General features: G+C 40.7%; 1 protein-coding gene across 5 annotated transcripts in view; it reads right to left on the bottom strand.

Annotated features, from left to right (window-relative positions):
* Window positions 1-858: 858 nt before the first annotated feature.
* KCNH7 (potassium voltage-gated channel subfamily H member 7) overlaps window positions 859-19,766 on the bottom strand; it is a 244,058-nt gene continuing 225,150 nt past the window's right edge. For all 5 annotated transcript variants that reach the window (XM_030488008.1, XM_030488010.1, XM_030488009.1 and 2 more), the window contains 3 exons: window positions 7,512-7,680; window positions 3,926-4,118; window positions 859-2,536 (listed from right to left, as the gene is read on the bottom strand). In XM_030488008.1, the coding sequence (XP_030343868.1) occupies window positions 2,270-2,536; window positions 3,926-4,118; window positions 7,512-7,680 (629 nt within the window). In that variant the 3' untranslated portion in view covers window positions 859-2,269. The remainder of the gene's footprint in view (window positions 2,537-3,925; window positions 4,119-7,511; window positions 7,681-19,766) is intronic.

The following is a 19,766-nucleotide window of genomic DNA, read 5'->3' as shown; positions in this document are numbered from 1 at the left end:
TTTCATTAATTTTATTTTTAATTTATACCAGACTTTTTAAAATGTAGCATAACCACAAATACTTTCCTAGAAAATGTGCTAGCTTATTCTTTGTAACAGACATTAATATTAGTTAGTAGACTGAGATAGAGCAGAAGTCGTTAATGCTTGCTATTTAAAAAAATAAAATAAAAACAGAAGCTATTTCACTGTGTATTCAGCACTCCTGTTTCAATGGAGTCTATGCAGAAGAGATTCTGACTGGTGCAGTGTCGCTGTCACCTAGGATCTCATCCTACAAGTCACTAAGCAGTGCAGACCTCCTGTCGTCATGGTAGGAGTAAGAGCCGTCAGCCCATTGCAGCATTTGGACCTTTCAACAATCAACAGTAGCGGGAGGCAGAAGAAAATTTGATCTTGTATGGGAAGGGTTGGCTTCTCTTTTCGCTTACAAAGGTATTCAGTTGATTACCTTTAATTTTTGTACACTTAAATGCAAAGGTAAAGCAGAGCCTTCCTTAGTAGCTTAATACTCATGCTGATTTTAAATGAGAGAAGGCTCAGCCACCCTGGATTTATCTACTGGCTGTGTATGACTGAAAGCATTATATATCATTCTGACCCCAACATACAATATATGTACCTACTAATGTGAGGGTCGACTACTATTGCATTACTCTGTAGCATTGGTTTAGAACAGAGTTTAATTTGGTTTTAGCTAAAGCTTAACTGCTCCCCCACTAACATGCTTTTCTGAAAACAGTTCTCTTCCTAGAGGAATTTCACATTAAAGCTTTAGGATTAGAAAATCATGTGAACATTTTCAAATAGTTGAAAACAGTAATAAAAAGTTCAATTCCTTCTAAAATAAACACAACATTTGAAGCAGAATAATATTTTAATAAAATTAAATCTAAGTATTCACAAAGCATTATGCACATACAGTACATACTGTATTCAAAGCCTATGGACCTTAAATAATTTTATTCTAATGTAGTCAGCTTTGGACACAACCTAAGCTTACTTGTTTTGTAATAAGAAAGTTTACAATTGTTCCTGGAAGTGATTTTACATATATACATATATATATCTCTATATATCTATACTCCTACATGAGCGTAGGTATGAACACACACTTGTGTGTATGTCTGTATATATAGTAACGTATACACACATACACACACATGTGTATAAATATATACACACATACATGCACACATATGTACATATATAAAATACACACATGCACACATACAGGAATGTGTGTGTGGTGTATGTGTGTGCCCACATACATATATACTCTATCTAGGATCATTGTGGAGGGGCCAGCTGGTAAAAAGAGGTAACTCAAACAACCACCCCCATAACTACAAATCAAAAATGTGTAAAGTATTTTTTGATTAAATGGATTGTTAATAATTTGTACCAAACAAAAGGAACAGAGCCTTCTGTATTATATAGAAATGAGATTTATTGCATTTGATTATGTTTGTATGACAGATGAAGAGTACCTGCCTGCTCATGGCAGCTAACTTCTATGATGCAATTAAAAAAAAAAAAAAAGAAAAAAAGTATGGAAACAAATTATTCAATTACTGCAGTTTTGTGGATGTGACCTACAGTGATTCTGTCCAGCATGTGGCAGAGTTTTCCTGTCTGTTAAAGTACTGCTCTACTTCAACTGGTTTGGAAGGAGGCTTGTTTCTCTGTCCTAATTGTTTCAAACCTAGAAGACTTTGTTACCTTCTTTTTTCTCTAGATTCAGAATCATTGTGATTTATTGTAAAAAGCTCACTACAAGAAAGATAAATTGATTTTCAGAACTGAGCTAGAAGAAGATTTTGCTTGAATTTTAGCTTGGTCAGGTAGGAGTTTTTTCTATGTGAATTATTGTTATTGGTCTCCTATTTGCTCTGAACACATATCCAACAATAAAATACTATTTCCATGACAGCAGTAAATGGTAATATCCATGCAACGTAACCTGTAATTTCAGAACATGCATGTTATTAAAAAAAAAAAAAATAAAATAAGATGCCTTGAGAATGCTGGCAGTTTTACATATGGAACATACAGTTAGTGTGTGTATATATATATTTACATCAGAACTGCTCAACTTTACCTTACAAGCTTCAGATTTAGGAAAATATACAGTACTTTTGCATATAATGGTGTATTTCTTGTAGCCCCTGAGTCAAGTATAGAGGATTTAAATACAAAAAAAAAAAAAAAAGGAAAACCAGCCATTAAAAGCACTTACATTTTTATGTGAAGTAATAGTATAAAAGTATTATTTCCCAGGAAGACCAGGATCAGAAACATGCCTATGAAGACTCAAGATTCCTACAGTGGTTAGTGAAGATTCTGGCAAGGAAGGGTGCCTAATTGGCTGGAGATAAGTTTTACAATGCTGTGGGGGACACTCTACAGACTGGTCACGTTCTTGGCCTAAAAGAGAAGCCAGGTTGTCTTCTGAGGCTGTGTTAAGATGCACTCCACTTGAGAGGGATTCTTTGGATTTAAGTTTTGTTTTTTCAAGGTCTAGAAATTCAGGACACTGGAAGGGAGAAGAAACAAGATGGTAATAATTAAATTGGTCTCTTCCAGGCTCTCGTTCTGCTCAAAATTAGCACATTCAGATGGTTGCTGGAAAACCATGTTTGAAAATTAAGCAGTGTGCTGAACTATTTTTATGTGGTACTGCATTTGATTTAATGTAGTTGAATGCAATTCTGTTGATTAATTGTAGAAGCCTGGATATATTGTCCTCTCTTCAGACTTCAAGATACACATCAAAATACACATACGAACTGCCCTTTCTGAAGGAATGAATATACTTGATACCTGATCTAAGACTATGGGTTTCAATATTCTTGAATATGCAGTTTTGTTTCAGAACGTAACTCTGGAATTGCATCATTCTGAACATGATAACCATTTGGATTCTAATCTCAGCACTTGGTAATTCTTCAATCTTAAACTTGAAATTTGTGTGAAGTGTGCACTGTACCTACTGATGTTTGCAGATGGTGGCCATATTTCTGTTCAGAGATATGTGTATACATTTTGTGCAGGTATGTGCAGGGTGCACTTACCTGAAAACTACTTCTGCACATTTGCTGTATAATCTTTATACATGGGAACTGTTGCCTTCTGGATGTGTTTGACTTACTGTGCCCATATGTGTCCCAGTATATGCATGAGGAATCTGACACAGCTAAGCACACTGGATTTACTGATTGTATGCTACATGACTGATTTGGGATTTCTTGACATGCAGCAACCTGTTTGGAAATAATATGCCACATCTCTGCCCAAGCTGTTTAACTCCAGCAATCCCAAAAAATTTGGAAAATCATCATGTTTTGCATGTACAGAACTGGGGTGGGAAACATCCAATGGGAAACACAGGTATGTAATAGCTCTATATGTTCATATTTCCAGCGGTATCAAGGGACTGGACATAAGAATGGTTTTAGTCCCTCACACTTCCATATGTATATAAACATTATGCTGCATCAGCTGGACTTGTCTGGCCTGTACCTTGAGGAAAACATAGTTGCGGTGCTTCTCAGGACTTCATGAACGGTACCTACGGCAGATGCACCACTGCAGGCAGGCTGATACTTGGAAAATGTTTGTGCTTTCCAGCTGTGTCTAGTATTTGTCATTTCTGCTAACTTCTGTGAAGAGCATGATAATAAAGTAAATCAAACTGATTATAAGATCATTGTATGGATCTCTACAACCCTCATAGAAAATGTGGCCTCTGAAACTGTGTAGCTAAGTCCACTGTGGAGATACTAGATCAAAATATTAATTTCATATTCCTCATGAACTAGTGCATTTAAACTAGTGAACAAGCACCTAGATTGGGACACATTTCTTCCATCATAAGCTAAAAAGATTAGCAAACCTGTTTTGATTTTACTGGCTATGTATATACCTGAGATGAAGGTCTGAAACTCCTGTCTGTTTTAATTGATGCTGCAGGCTGAAGCTTTTGTATTACCCGGATTGCTGGCTGTTGGTACTCTGCACCTGCAGTCACCATGCTATAGGCAGGTGGAATGAGTGTTGTCTGCCTTTGCAGAAGCTGCAGGATGGTTTGGATATCAGCAGTCATTTGGGATTCAAGCCTAGAGAAGTAACACAAAATCAGTTAACTCATGGTCAGGAGTAGGTATATTTTAAAATGCTGGTTACAGATGCATTCAAGAGACACCTGCAGTTTATTAATAAAGCAGACTATCACTGTGATGACATGACCATGTCTTAAATAGGAAAGAACAGAAGGGGGAGTATCGAGCCCTTTCAAAGCTTGCTGGCTCTCCCTTTCCTTTGCAGAACGCATCTGCGTGCTTGTCTCTGATATTTTTGCTACATTGAGAATGAGTTCATTACTGTCCCTAATGTTTGCAACAAAAAGTAACACGGGGAACCAGGGTTTTGGTTGAAATAAATGTACCCTCTTCATTGTAACTAAATTGATTTGTACTGGCTGAGGATGGGACACTATTTGTGATGCATCTGGCAATTCTGACATTCCCAATGCTAATACAATTCACCAAAATAAGCAGAAAACTACATTTGTGTTTTTCCACAGTTAGAAAATGAAAGATGCTTTCAAGATCATTAAAAGAAAGAACAGCCCAAGTCTCCTTACTGTGAAAATTTATTCAGACTTATTCAGGCCTCAGAATTAATGGCAATGTTTCTGATGTTCAAATTTAGTAGCTTTTCGCTCTTTTTTTCCCCTTTTCATAAATTTGTATATTACTTTTGAAACACTTGAGCTGCTCATACTTACAATTACTTGAGTTGTTCACACTTACAATTCCATAGCACTGAAATGATTTCCAAATGGTCTTGCCAAGATCCGTGACAAACTCAGCAATAGGTAATGCCTATTGTGCCTCCCCGGCTGCTGGAAGGCTACAGAACATGCTATGACAGACTGTAATAGAGATATGCAGCCTCTGTACTGCAACTCATCCTTTGACAGAGTAAACAAATCTTTGTCAGCAGTCTTCAATGTGAGTGTTACTACTTGGGCTCCCTACAAGCAGCAGAATTGATCCCATGCTGACAGATACTTGCTTTCACCAGGTGCTTCACTGATAAAGAGCCTTGGGTGACATGGTTTAGTGTGAGGTGTCCCTGCCCATGGCAGGGGGCTGGAACTAGATGATCTTAAGGTCCTTTCCAACCCTAACTATTCTATGATTCTATGATTCTATGATGTTGGAGTTGTCCATTGCCTCTGTCATTTATTTATAAAAGCATCTCTGAAAGCTATGCCCAAAGGATATTTAGCATGCTGTTTCTTCCGTTATAGTGAGAAGCCGGTTTTGTGCCATCAGCTCTCACAAAGAAAGGTCCAAACCCATATGTCATACTCAATCATGCCCTACTTGCCCTCTTATTCAGTGCCCCTGGTTTCTTTGCTGCTTTCTACACTGGTCTCACACAAGCATGATGCTGATGCCACAGGGGAAAATACTGCAGCAGCAGCATGCCACCATCCAGAGAGCTTTCATCTGCTAAACCTGGGCCTTAATATCTCCACGAATAAAAGGGATTTAGCATTGGAGGACTTGCATCAATGATTGTCTTTGAACTAACTCTAAAGTTGCTCCCTTCTTACTTTGTTAGCACTTGATGGGAGTTTCCCAGTACTTTAAATCCAAGAGTACCTCTGGTAGTCTTTATTCGTCGTCATTGCATATAGAATTTCTCTCTTTCTCCAAAACTTAAAACAAGTCCATGTCATGCCACCCAAGGATGAACAAACAGGAGAACCTTAGATGCTTGGCCCACAGTCTCCCATGAAATTCTGCTTGCTTAAAGAGGAGAAAGAGAGATAGCTCTAGGGACATATTCCTTGTACAATGGCTTTCCAGCCATCTATATCCATTTAACAATTTGGATGTTATACCAAGCCTCTAACTTGGCATGGAAAAGTTCAGGAAGAAGTGACCATGCGTTTTAGTCCAGCAGGTCAGGTCTGACATAAGCAGGAAAGCATATTATCTGGTACAGTCATAAGAGACCCAGCGAGGCCCAAAATCCCGAAAGCATGAAAAGCTTTAAAAACAGAGTCAGAGAATAAAATGATTTAATAAAATCAATAACACTTCAAATCTTAGTTTATCAGTACCTCTGGTATTTTCTCACTCAAGAAAATACTAAGAACTTGCATGAGAATTTGATAAAACTATGGGTAAATTTGAGACATAACTTCAGTTTCAAGAGCTTAAGATTTCAGAGAAAGAAATGTAACTGAAAGACTGCACACTGTTGATGGGGAACATGCAGCTATTTATTTATGTGACATTTACATTTACTTAGATTACTTGACTTTACTGCAATTAGAAATTACAGCAATTTAGGCTTACATATTAAAAATGTCTTTTTAATGTACTATATAGTATTCAGAAGTGAAAAATACTATGGTTTGTTTGGCTTATGGTAGATGAAGGAAGCAATATGCAGTTAACCTGGCTTTAAACTGATTGCTAAAATATACAGCACAATGCCAATGAAGAGCTACTACAGTATAATTAGAGCTGAGTGCATGTCATAGTATTTGTCATGGCAAAATATTGAAAGTAATGGAATTGCAGGGTGAAAATAACAAAAAAGGCACAGACCTGAGCATAGGGCAATTTAAAATTAAGTGAAATTACATAGCAATTTATAGCGCAGGATGGATCAAAATTCTGTAACCATATTTTTAAGATGTTGTAAGCTATGCTGTTTAGCTGCCAGAAAAGAGTAGTATATCAGAGAACAAGAGAGAAGAGACACTTTACTAAGCAAGGGTAATAATGGATTCTGATGCAGAAAGCATCTGTTTTCTATTGTAACAAATGTAAGTATTTTGCCTTCGCATACTCCCATGTCTTTCTTATGATAGAAACAGTTGCAAAATAAGTTCATGCATCAAAAAGGGAATTTGTCTGTAATACTTTTTTAAAGGAAGGCAGCTGTTTTACTTTGGGTCTCCAGGAAAGAAAAAGTACTTCAGATACTGAAGATACTGAAAATTGCCGTTTTGTGGACATTTAAATATCTAGGAACAGCATTCTGGGTGAAGTGAGATTTAAATTTAACAAGTTTAGGTGCCTTAGGACAGCTTCTTGGTTAAAAAGCTGGTCTCCTAAACAGTCAATCAAGGAGAAAGGCTCTTCTGCAAGGCAATTCAAAGTAGCTAATGTGAGTATATAGAGGTAAATGACATGAATATTCTGGCAATGAATTAGAAATTTTGTACCCAGCATTCCCAGAATAGGTTTTCCAAGAATCTGGAAGTCTGAACTCAGGTCTTCTCAGAATATAGATAACAAAGTGATATTCCCATGAGTCAGTTTTTGTACTTTTGAGCTTCTGAAGATCTGAATGCTTTCGGAAACCTCATTCATTCATGTGCAATTTCATTCATCCTGCAGTGTCATTAATATCAGTTGTATTACTTAGTGTCACATATATATATATATATTTTTTTTTTCTGGTCATATCTCTGTTTTTACCTGTTGAGTTGCTCTTGAAGTAAATCTAATCGATTCTCCACTTCCCCATATATGAAGTCACTTTCAGTTTCACAGATCCCCCATGTAACGTGGGGTAATGCTGACTGAACTGGGGAGTCCTGGTACTCCTGGATGTTCTCTTGCTCCCAGTTTCTTTTACCAGTGATGTCTGATGAAAAACAAAGCATATAAAATATAGGTTTATATCACGCTGTTGCAGAGGGGTTGGCACCCCACAAGCATCCCACTTACTCATGTTTCTCAAAACCTTGGAAGTCAAATTGGTACGTTGGCACACTGCCTGAACAACTTCCTCTGTTCCTTACTGCTTTTTAAGGAAAGATAAAAGTGGTCACATCTATGATAACATTTTAAAGCTGTAGATAAACAAACAGCTTTGTCTAGTCAGCATCATCAGAGTTCTGTCACCGAATGGTTCCTATTTATTTCTTTAGTTTTCTTTCTATTATTTTACTAACTAATCCCCAATTTTCTCAAGATGTTTTTAGCAATACAAACGACAACAAGGAGTTGTGGAAATTAAAAATATTTGTTCTAACCTAAATGTGTTAAATGATGTACTTGAATGTCTTTGATTGTGTGTTTCAGAGGCCTGGCTAATACCTCTTCTCTTTCTCTTGAATATGCTACTGAAGTGTATTTACTGTTTAGCTTTTTGGTGGAAAAGGAGGACTTGCTGCATTGCATTTACAGCACTGGGCATGTATTACAGTGCATTGGAATGCCCCCTCTAGAGAAAGTTGCCAGACCTCAGCTAGCTGCCTTTCTTATGAACAACTCTAACACTACTTGCCTTAACAAGGTTGGTGAAGTGTAATATGTTTTCTCTGAGACAGGGGCCACTTAATGCAGCTCATGCTGTTTGCAAGAGGATGCTAGTCGGTATTTTCAAAAAGGAAATTGATTTTCATTGATGTAGATTTGAGCATCACTAGTCTCCAAGCAAACCCTTACATTGTAGTGTAAGGCATGTCTCAGAGGCTCTTACGGTACTGTGGGGTAAAAGATGCCAGTTAATTTTGTTTAATAACTTGTGACTCCTAAAAGAATGAAATATTCATCATTGCTGGGTCTGTCAGAGATCACTTTAATATTAAATGAAGCTTCATGGTAAATAATAATTCTTTTTTCTGTTTCTTTTATTTTCTGTTTGAACTGCAGATAAAATTTTGCATTAAGATAGAGAAAAAAAAAGTTTCAAGCTAAAAATAGCCCAGTTACATTATTAGGATCTTACTGCAGAGTTTCAGCTATTTTGCTGAATTTAGTTACCTTTCTAATCTTTATATATTGTCTATATAATATATAAAGTATTTAAAACTACTCTTTATAGAAGTAATTTATATTTATTTCTGTATTTCCAGCCCTTTGGGAAGCAATAATGATGACTATTCCAGGTCTCACCCTGTACCTCTTTGCCCAAATTCCATTCCTCTTGTCCCTCCCAGTTCCTGGATCTCTGTGATCAAACACTGCACCTTACCACCCAAACAGAACTTAGGGGCACTCTTTCCTTTCGCTTGGATTTCTGGTTTGAGCTATTTCTCCTTCCTCTTTCAATTTGCTTAATTCACATCTCTGTGGATTTTTAATTAATTTACATTCTTGGCTCTATGCTGTTTTTCCTGTTCACCAAGCTAGTGAAAAGTTACAAATCATTTATCACGGGATATACTAGTTGCACATATCCTTATCAGATATAGAATGAAGATCTTGCTGTGAGTTTTGCAGAGCCTACAGGTAACATGCTTAGGTTGAACAGTACTTTTTCTACATCTACCCCTGCCCCAAGCCTTTGTTCCTTTGAGTCAACCTATTGTCATGCAGTCAAAAATTGCTTAGCGCCACTCAGATTCTTCTCTGCTGTGATAAAAGAAGTTAAGACTTTAACACCTGCCCAATACAAGTCCCATTAGGGTTGTATTTGTAATTATTTAACTACATGAAATTACAGAATGTATTAAAAGTTCTTACTGCACTCAGGCTGCTGCTTCACTATACAGCTGGACAAAATCCTTGACTGTTGATAACGTGTCAGCCTCTGTTGTATAAGCAGTTGGATTTGAATCCCACAGCTCCCAAGTAGTCCCTGAATGGTTTGCTCAGTGCTGCTTCTAACACGTGGCACTGTGTGGTGATAACTCAGCATAGGTTACATTCATTTCACACTTGTGAAATTTTTCTAAGCAACCATAGCAGCCAGAGACATATTTCAAAGAAAAGAATAAAAACCACAGTGTGGGTGACATGTGAGAGGTTTGTCCAAATGCCATTAGCTACTTCTTTTTGAATATATCTTTGAGCAGTGTTGCTCTAAGTAAAGAAATAAATTAAAACAAAAACAAAAACAAAAACAAAAACAAAAAAAAAAAAGAAAAGAATAAGTCCTGCTCAGATTTAGTATTTCAAGTAAGTTTAGCCAGGAAGGGGAGCTCTCACTACAGGACTCCAAGTGGAAGGAGAGACTTCTCTTTTTTTTAATTGGAGAATGGTGCTTGCTGCATTATCTGTTCTTTGTTAAGCAGGTGTAGAAGTTTTCCTGCAGTTGTAAAGGGTGTTTGCATTTCATGTGACATGACCTATAACCGATTTTATGCACTAACTAGGCAGAAGAAAGGGGAAAGAGATTTCACCTTGGCTGGACAGAAAACTTTTCAGCTTGTCAGCCACTTAAGCCAACAGAAGAGGCAAATGGCGTCACAAAAGCATGTAATATGGTTTTAACAGGCACACATGGCACAATTTGCAGTGTGCAAGGAAGTTGGAAAGCTCTTGGCAAAGTGAAGGGAACAGGCTATAACAAATTCAGGGGTAAAATTTTAAACTATGAGTGTGGATGCAATGGTGTTGTAAATCCAGTGGACTTCTTTTTGAGCAGTGAATTTCAAGAGTAGAAACCAAAAATATAGGCTATACCTTCCACTGCTTTTTAACATCCTGTAAAAACCAAGTTTTTGGTTATTTTACACAATAAATAATTCATTAAAATAACATATTTTTCAATGCTGTGGATTATCCCAGAGAAAATCACAGCTGATTTTTTGTCCCAGAATATGCATTTGTAGACTATTATAGTAAACATTTAGTATGTGACAAAGGAAATGAATTGGCATTGAAATTATAAAATAAGTTCCTACACTATAAACAAGTTAACATACAATAAATAATGGTATTGTAAGTGTTCTAAGCATCTTTTCAGGTACTTCCACATACCTGAAAAGTATGTGGTAACCCCAGAAAAGTCCAACAGCAGTTTCAAGTTCATAACCAACTGTCGTGGTTTGAGCCCAGCCGGTAACTCAGAACCACACAGCCGCTCGCTCACTCCCCCCCACACTTCTTCCTCCCCCCGCTCCCGGAGGGATGGGGAGGAGAATGGGAAGAATGCAACTCCCACAGGTTGAGATAAGAGCAGTCCCGCAACTAAGGTATAACACAAAACCACTACTGCTACCACCAATGATAATAACGATTAGTGAAATAACAAGGGGAGAGGATACAATTGCTCACCACCCGCCGACCGATACCCAGCCCGACCCGAGCAGTGATCAGGGCCTTCCGGGTAACTCCCCCCGGTTTATATACTGGGCATGACGTGCTGTGGTATGGAATACCCCTTTGGCTAGTTTGGGTCAGGTGTCCTGTCTCTGCTTCCTCCCGGCTTCCCCTCCTCCCTGGCAAAGCATGAGACTGAGAAAGTCCTTGGTTGGAATAAACATTACTTAGCAACAACTAAAAACATCGGTGTTATCAGCGTTGTTCCCAGGCTGAAAGTTAAAAAACACAGCACTGCACCAGCTACTAAGCAGGAGAAAAATGACTGCTATAGCTGAACCCAGGACAGTATCCACCCCTTACTCCATACCATTCACGTCATGCTCAGATCCCACATCTCTCAGCACACCATCACCCCTGTCCCATATATACACATATATATACACCCACACCCACACACAGAGAAAGATATCGTTCCCTAGTCCATGGACCAATCCCTGTAAAATTGCTGAACTCATCCAGTCCATGATGTCAGGTTCCATCTCTTGTAATAGTCTTTCAGGGCAGGAGGGACGGTACATAGTGTTGGGTTGTTGCCTGCTGATGATACCGCCAAACTCATCTGGTCACTGCTGAGCTCATCTGGTTTCCTCAAAATTCATTCTTTGTTGAGGTGATGATCGGAGGGAAGTCAGGGTCAATGGCTGGTGACCTGAAGATATCTAGCTGGTGGGCTATAAAAGTGTTATAGAGCAGGCAACAGCGTACAATTGAGTTCATTGGCTGTTTTCCCCCAAAATCAAATCCCCTTGAGGTACACATCGGACTTCCCCATCTTCCCGCATTACCCACCAAGTATATCCAGGTCCCTGAGCAAAAGCAACCCCACGAGTGGGTTTGCCTTTACCTGAAGCAGGAATAACCCAGACTGTCTTCCCCAACAAATTCTTTATGTGCACCACAGGAACTTTATCCCCCTCTACAGTACGTAAAAGTTCTGATTGGGCTGGGCCAGCCCTGTTGGCAGATCCCCTACTGTTGACCAACCAGGTGGCTTTTGGTAAATGTGTATCCCAGTGTTTGAAAGTCCCACCACCCATTGCTCTCAGTGTAGTTTTTAACAGCCCATTGTACCGTTCGATTTTCCCAGAGGCTGGTGCATGGTAGGGGATGTGGTATACCCACTCAATGCCATGCTCTTTGGCCCAAGTGTCTATGAGGTTGTTCCGGAAATGAGTCCCATTGTCTGACTCAATTCTCTCTGGGGTGCCGTGTCGCCACAAGACTTGTTTCTCAAGGCCCAGGATAGTGTTCCGGGCAGTGGCATGGGACACAGCGTATGTTTCCAGCCAGCCGGTGGTTGCTTCCACCATGGTAAGCACATAGCGCTTGCCCTGGCGGGTTGGTGGGAGTGTGATATAGTCAATCTGCCAGGCCTCCCCATATTTGTACTTCAGCCATCGTCCTCCATACCAGAGAGGCTTTAACCGCTTGGCTTGCTTAATTGCAGCACATGTTTCACATTCGTGAATAACCTGGGCAATAGTGTCCATCGTTAAGTCCACCCCTCGATCACGAGCCCATCTATATGTTGCATCTCTGCCTTGATGGCCTGAGGTGTCATGGGCCCACCGGGCTAAAAATAATTCACCCTTATGTTGCCAATCCAAGTCCATCTGAGCCACTTTAATCTTAGCAGCTTTATCCACTTGCTGGTTATTCTGGTGTTCCTCAGTGGCCCGACTCTTGGGTACATGAGCATCTACGTGGCGTACCTTCACCACCAGGTTCTGCACCCGAGCAGCGATATCTTGCCACAATGCAGCAGCCCAGATGGGTTTACTTCTGCGTTGCCAGTTGCTCTGCTTCCATTGCTGCAACCACCCCCACAGGGCATTTGCCACCATCCATGAGTCAGTATAGAGATAAAGTACTGGCCATTTTTCTCGTTCAGCAATGTCCAAGGCCAGCTGGATGGCTTTCACCTCTGCAAATTGACTCGATTCACCCTCTCCCTCAGCAGTTTCTGCAACTTGTCGCAGGGGACTCCACACAGCTGCCTTCCATCTCCGATGCTTTCCCACTATACGGCAGGACCCATCAGTAAACAAGGCATATTGCTTTTCACTCTCTGACAGTTCATTATATGGTGGGGCCTCTTCAGCACGCGTCACCTCCTCTTCTGGTGACATCCCAAAATCTTTGCCCTCTGGCCAGTCCATGATGACTTCTAGAATTCCTGGACGACTGGGATTTCCTATTCGAGCTCGTTGTGTAATTAGTGCGGCCCACTTACTCCATGTAGCATCAGTTGCATGATGTGTAGAGGAGACCCTGCCTTTGAACATCCAACCCAGCACAGGCAACCGGGGTGCCAGGAGGAGCTGCGCTTCAGTTCCAATCACTTCTGAGGCAGCTCGAACCCCTTCATAGGCTGCCAGTATCTCTTTTTCAGTGGGAGTGTAGCTGGCCTCGGATCCTTTATATCCCCGACTCCAAAAGCCAAGGGGTCGACCTCGAGTCTCCCCTGGAGCTTTCTGCCAGAGGCTCCAGGTAGGACCATTCTCCCCAGCTGCGGTATAGAGCACATTTTTCACATCTGGCCCGGCCCGGACTGGTCCAAGGGCTACTGCATGAACTATTTCTCGTTTAATTTGTTCAAAGGCTTGTTGTTGCTCAGGGCCCCATTTGAAATCATTCTTCTTCCGGGTCACGTGGCAGAGAGGGCTTACAATCAGACTGTAATTTGGGATGTGCATTCTCCAGAACCCCACAACACCTAAGAAAGCTTGTGTTTCTTTCTTGTTAGTTGGTGGAGACATTGCTGTTATCTTGTTGATCACGTCTGTGGGGATCTGGCGGCGTCCATCTTGCCATTTTATTCCCAAAAATTGAATCTCCTGTGCAGGTCCCTTGACCTTATTCCGTTTTATGGCAAAACCGGCCTTCAGCAGGATTTGGATTATTTTCCTCCCTTTCTCAAAAACTTCTTCTGCTGTATCACCCCACACGATGATGTCATCAATGTATTGCAGGTGTTCTGGAGCTTGCCCCTGTTCCAGTGCAGTCTGGATCAATCCATGGCAGATGGTAGGGCTGTGTTTCCACCCCTGGGGCAGTCGGTTCCAAGTGTACTGGACGCCCCTCCAAGTGAAAGCAAACTGTGGCCTGCATTCTGCTGCCAAAGGGATTGAGAAAAATGCATTGGCAATGTCAATTGTGGCATACCACTTGGCTGCCTTTGACTCCAGTTCATACTGAAGTTCTAACATGTCCGGTACGGCAGCACTCAATGGTGGTGTGACTTCGTTCAGGCCACGATAGTCTACTGTTAATCTCCACTCTCCATTAGACTTTCGCACTGGCCATATGGGGCTATTACAGGGTGAGCGGGTCCTGCTGATCACTCCTTGGCTCTCCAGTCTGCGGATCAGCTTATGGATGGGAATCAAGGAGTCTCGGTTGGTGCGATATTGCCGCCGGTGCACTGTTGTGGTCGCAATTGGCACTTGTTGTTCTTCGACCTTCAGCAACCCCACAACAGAAGGATCCTCTGAGAGACCGGGTAAGGTGGACAGCTGCTTAATTTCCTCTGTCTCCAAGGCAGCGATACCAAAAGCCCATCTATACCCTTTTGGGTCTTTGAAATACCCTCTCCTGAGATAGTCTATGCCAAGGATGCATGGAGCCCCTGGACCAGTTACAATGGGGTGCTTTTGCCACTTCCTCCCAGTCAGGCTGATTTCAGCTTCCAGCATAGTTAACGCTTGGGATCCTCCTGTCACTCCAGAAATATAAATGGGTTTCACCCCTTGATAGCTTGATGGCATCAGAGTACACTGTGCACCGGTATCTACTAGAGCCTTATACTTCTGTGGGACTGATGTGCCAGGCCATCTGATCCACACAGTCCAGTAAACCCGATTATCCCTCTCCTCCACCTGGCTGGAGGCAGGGCCCCTCTAATAGTGATCACAAAATTCTCCACTTCTGTCTTGTAGAAAGGGATTAGTATTCCTTATCACAGGAGCTGGAGTAAAATCAGCTCTTTCGCTCCATCTGGGAAACTGCTCGCCAGAGACTGGAGCAGCAGCTTTCCTGGGAGGATCATCCTTGACCATTGTTCTCCTCTTCAGTTCACGCACCCGTTGCTCCAGAGCTGAAGTAGGTTTTCCATCCCACTTTCTCATGTCTTCTCCATGATCCCGCAGGTAAAACCATAGGGTGGCCCGTGGCGTGTACCTCGTATATTTTCTTTCTCGAGCAGTAGGGCGCCTTCTGTTAATAGCTGAGACATGGGTTGGTATGCGTGGAGAGCTGGATAGATCGGATAAATCGTCTCTCAATTGTTTGAACTCCTGGGACAGTTTTTCCACAGCTGAAATGATGGAAGGGGTGAGATTGTCTTCGAACTCTCGGAGTTGACGAATCAGGCAATCCACTGTTGGTGATACTCCGTCATTCCAGGTCATTGATGCCAATGTGTGGGCATATGATGATGGCGCACTCCGTGTAAGTTTCCGCCACATGGGTCGTGTACATTCGACTTCATCTGGGTCTACGGATGTGTTCCTGGAATCCGGCCTACGATAGATCATCTCTATAATGGCTGATTCCCTCAGGGACTGGATGCCTTTCTCTATCGTGGTCCAGTTGGCTGAGCGATTCGTAATATCGTCTTTGTAGGGAAACCTTTCCTTCACAGCTGCCAGGAGCCGCCTCCAAAGACTGAGGGCTCGCTTCTCTCTTGCAATTGCTTTGTCAATTCCTCCTTCCTTAGCAAGTGATCCCAGCTGCTTGGCTTCCCTACCTTCTAGTTCATGACCGTCGGCCCCATTGTCCCAGCACCGGAGCAACCAGGTGACAATGTGCTCCCCTGGAAGACGGGTGAAATCTTTTCGCATATTCCGTAGTTCGGTTGAGGTCCGGGGTCGAGAAGTGACCTCTTCTTCTTCTTCCTCTTCCTCTGACCCACGTAGTAGTAACTCTTGTTCAGGTGCTGTTGCATATAGTAATGGCACTGGGTCTTCATCTTTCTTCGCTTCGCGGGTTGCTCTTTTTGCCTTTCGTTTGCTTTTGCTTACAGGGGCAACAGACATTGTCACAAACTGGACATTTGGTTTAGCTGCAGTGTTTGTCACTGTGGTTGGAGTGGCTGCAGTGTCTGCCACTAGGATTGGAGTGGTTGCAATGTCTATTGCTGGGGTTGGTGCAGCTGTTGTGCTTGGGAGTTGAGTAACACCAACAGCTGCATTATCTGTTGCTGTCGGGGTTTGAGTAGCTACTGTGCTTGTCACTGGGGTTGGTGTAGCTGCAGTGCTTGGAGTAGCCATATTGTCTGTTGCTGTCGGGGTTTGAATAGCTACTGTGCATGTCACTGGGGTTGGTGTAGCTGTGGTGCTTGGAGTAGCTATATTGTCTGTTGCTGTCGGGGTTTGAGTAGCTACTGTGCTTGTCACTGGGGTTGGTGTGGCTGCGGTGCTTGGAGTAGCCACATTGTCTGTTGCTGTCGGGGTTTGAGTAGCTGTTGTGCTTGTCACTGGGGTTGGTGTAACTGCTGTATTTGAAGTTGGAGTAGTTGCGTTGTCTGTTGTGGTCAGGGTTTGAGTAGCTGTTGTGCTTGTCACTGGGGTTGATGTAGCTGCTGTACTTGGAGTAGCTGTGTTGACTGTTGTGGTCAGGGTCTGAGTAGCTGCTGTGCTTGTAGTTGGCATAGCTGCGTTGTCTGTTGCTTTGCCATCAGATCCAGAGACATTTTTTTCCCTTTGAAGGTGCTGGATAGTGTTGAGCAGGGCTCTGTAGGCATAGGCCAAGCCCCAGCACGTTGCCAAAATTTGTCCCTCTCTGGTATAACCAGGACGACAGCACACCTCGTTTAAGTGTTTTACTAGTTTTTCCGGATGTTGCACTTGTTCAGTGGTGAAGTTCCAAAGCACTGGAGGGGCCCACTGGCCTAGGTACTTGCCCATACTATCCCACACACCCTGCCACTCATAACTGTCCAGCCTCAGGGAAAATCTCCTGGTGGTCCTCCTATATCGTCGTCTAACCCTAGACCAGATTCGAACCTGATACTGCTGAATTTTTGACATTAAACGAAATAGGATGTTCCTACGACGGGATGGCCGTGGGTAAAACACACTCCGTATGTTTGCCAACATGCTGATCCCCAGCACAATCAGCAGGCAGGTTTCAAGGGTACTCAAAGGCCATCTAAAACCTTCAGAACTCTCAATTGCTGTTGCAAATAGGCTGGTGGGGGAACGGGGGGTGAAAGAGAATGCTTCCTTCGTAAGTTTACCCCCCGAGGAGAAAAAAAAAGATATGCAATTGCTAAAATATTTCATTATATACCTCCCAATGTATAGTGGTGATGGCCACGCTGGAAGCACAAACCAGACCAGTTTCTCTAAGTAAAGAAATACTCTTTACTTGCTCTAAGTAAAGAAATAAATTAAAACAAAAACAAAAACAAAAACAAAAACAAAAACAAAAAAAAAAAAAGAAAAGAATAAGTCCTGCTCAGATTTAGTATTTCAAGTAAGTTTAGCCAGGAAGGGGAGCTCTCACTACAGGACTCCAAGTGGAAGGAGAGACTTCTCTTTTTTTTAATTGGAGAATGGTGCTTGCTGCATTATCTGTTCTTTGTTAAGCAGGTGTAGAAGTTTTCCTGCAGTTGTAAAGGGTGTTTGCATTTCATGTGACATGACCTATAACCGATTTTATGCACTAACTAGGCAGAAGAAAGGGGAAAGAGATTTCACCTTGGCTGGACAGAAAACTTTTCAGCTTGTCAGCCACTTAAGCCAACAGAAGAGGCAAATGGCGTCACAAAAGCATGTAATATGGTTTTAACAGGCACACATGGCACAATTTGCAGTGTGCAAGGAAGTTGGAAAGCTCTTGGCAAAGTGAAGGGAACAGGCTATAACAAATTCAGGGGTAAAATTTTAAACTATGAGTGTGGATGCAATGGTGTTGTAAATCCAGTGGACTTCTTTTTGAGCAGTGAATTTCAAGAGTAGAAACCAAAAATATAGGCTATACCTTCCACTGCTTTTTAACATCCTGTAAAAACCAAGTTTTTGGTTATTTTACACAATAAATAATTCATTAAAATAACATATTTTTCAATGCTGTGGATTATCCCAGAGAAAATCACAGCTGATTTTTTGTCCCAGAATATGCATTTGTAGACTATTATAGTAAACATTTAGTATGTGACAAAGGAAATGAATTGGCATTGAAATTATAAAATAAGTTCCTACACTATAAACAAGTTAACATACAATAAATAATGGTATTGTAAGTGTTCTAAGCATCTTTTCAGGTACTTCCACATACCTGAAAAGTATGTGGTAACCCCAGAAAAGTCCAACAGCAGTTTCAAGTTCATAACCAACTATGGTTTTGCAGGTCTTGAAGAATCCTATACTGAGAACTAAATCCATAAATGCATAACTAGGTTCACTTGTACTACTATTCAAGAATCAGTCTTATAGCCCAAATAATGACCAAGTGAAAACAGAAAATAGCATTTTTCTGCAACATATAGATTACCAGCTACAGAAAAATTATAAGGTCTTCTCAAAAAAGCCATGTTTTAATGTTAAAAGTTGCATTTCAGGATTATGAGAGAGAGGTTTATGCAGTTTCTGCCCACATTATACAATACATTATTAATAATCTTTCCATTCATCAACAGTAATGACTGAAGCTTAAAACAAAACTAAAGATAATTAAATATGTATGTCACAGTGGTAATTAATTGCAGTAGCTTTATGTAAGTGCATTTATATTCAAGATTTGTAAGGTACCGTACTATATTATGAGGATTATAAACATATATGCAAGCAGAGTTTATTTCAAAATTGCATTACATTTACAACTGCTTTTATGATAAGTTAAAATCAATCTGTAATTAATAGCAGGAGTAAGAATTTAGTTTAAAACATCTATCAGTCAAAGTTGATCTTATTTTATTGCCCTTCAAATTTTTATGAAAGTTGCTGAAAGGTAAAGAGCTTTCATACACATTACCAATAGTGCTAGATTGCAAAGTGGAAAAAAGAATGTGGTCTTAACCAAAATATGTAACCTTTAGACATGCTAAATTTAGCTCAAACAAAATCTGCAATAGGTTGCCTTGGAAAACGTTGCTATAGCTGCAAGGACACATTTCTGGCTATTGGTAGGGGAAAGGTAAGCTTTCAAATTGCAGTATGTATGCAACAAGTTTATGTGGTGCAGATTTATATAGCCTTAACATGAGGAGAGCAGACTTCAGATATTCATATCTTTGAGATGTAAAAAAATACATTATTTGGCCTGATTAATCATTAGGCTAATTTAAAATTATAGCCTATATGCCTAAAGTTTATAGAATGATGGTTAAATGGTTAAATTACCTCAATGGAAACTTCTGGGGAAAACAGCATTAAGCAGAAAATATGTAATTCTTCCCTTCAGACTGAAAGAATTACAAACGAACTTTCAGTAATATTTAAGTCATATATTAATCTGGGACCTTTCATTAATTTCCCTTCACATTACTGAGCAAATTAATATTTTATTATATTAGATGTAATTTTAATTATGAGGTTTAACTCAGTGTAACGATTTCTGATCATTTGTCATATACGAAAGCTCAAATCTTTGTTCCTGTGTTTTACTTATGGAAGTCAGGATTTGTTCTGTGTAATGAAATGGCACTCCTTTTAACCAACATGTGCAGCAACA

The sequence above is a fragment of the Strigops habroptila genome, chromosome 5 (assembly GCF_004027225.2).
Source record: "Strigops habroptila isolate Jane chromosome 5, bStrHab1.2.pri, whole genome shotgun sequence".
In the NCBI taxonomy this organism is placed as follows: Eukaryota; Metazoa; Chordata; class Aves; order Psittaciformes; family Psittacidae; genus Strigops; species Strigops habroptila.
This window is presented reverse-complemented; position numbering and strand designations above follow the sequence as displayed.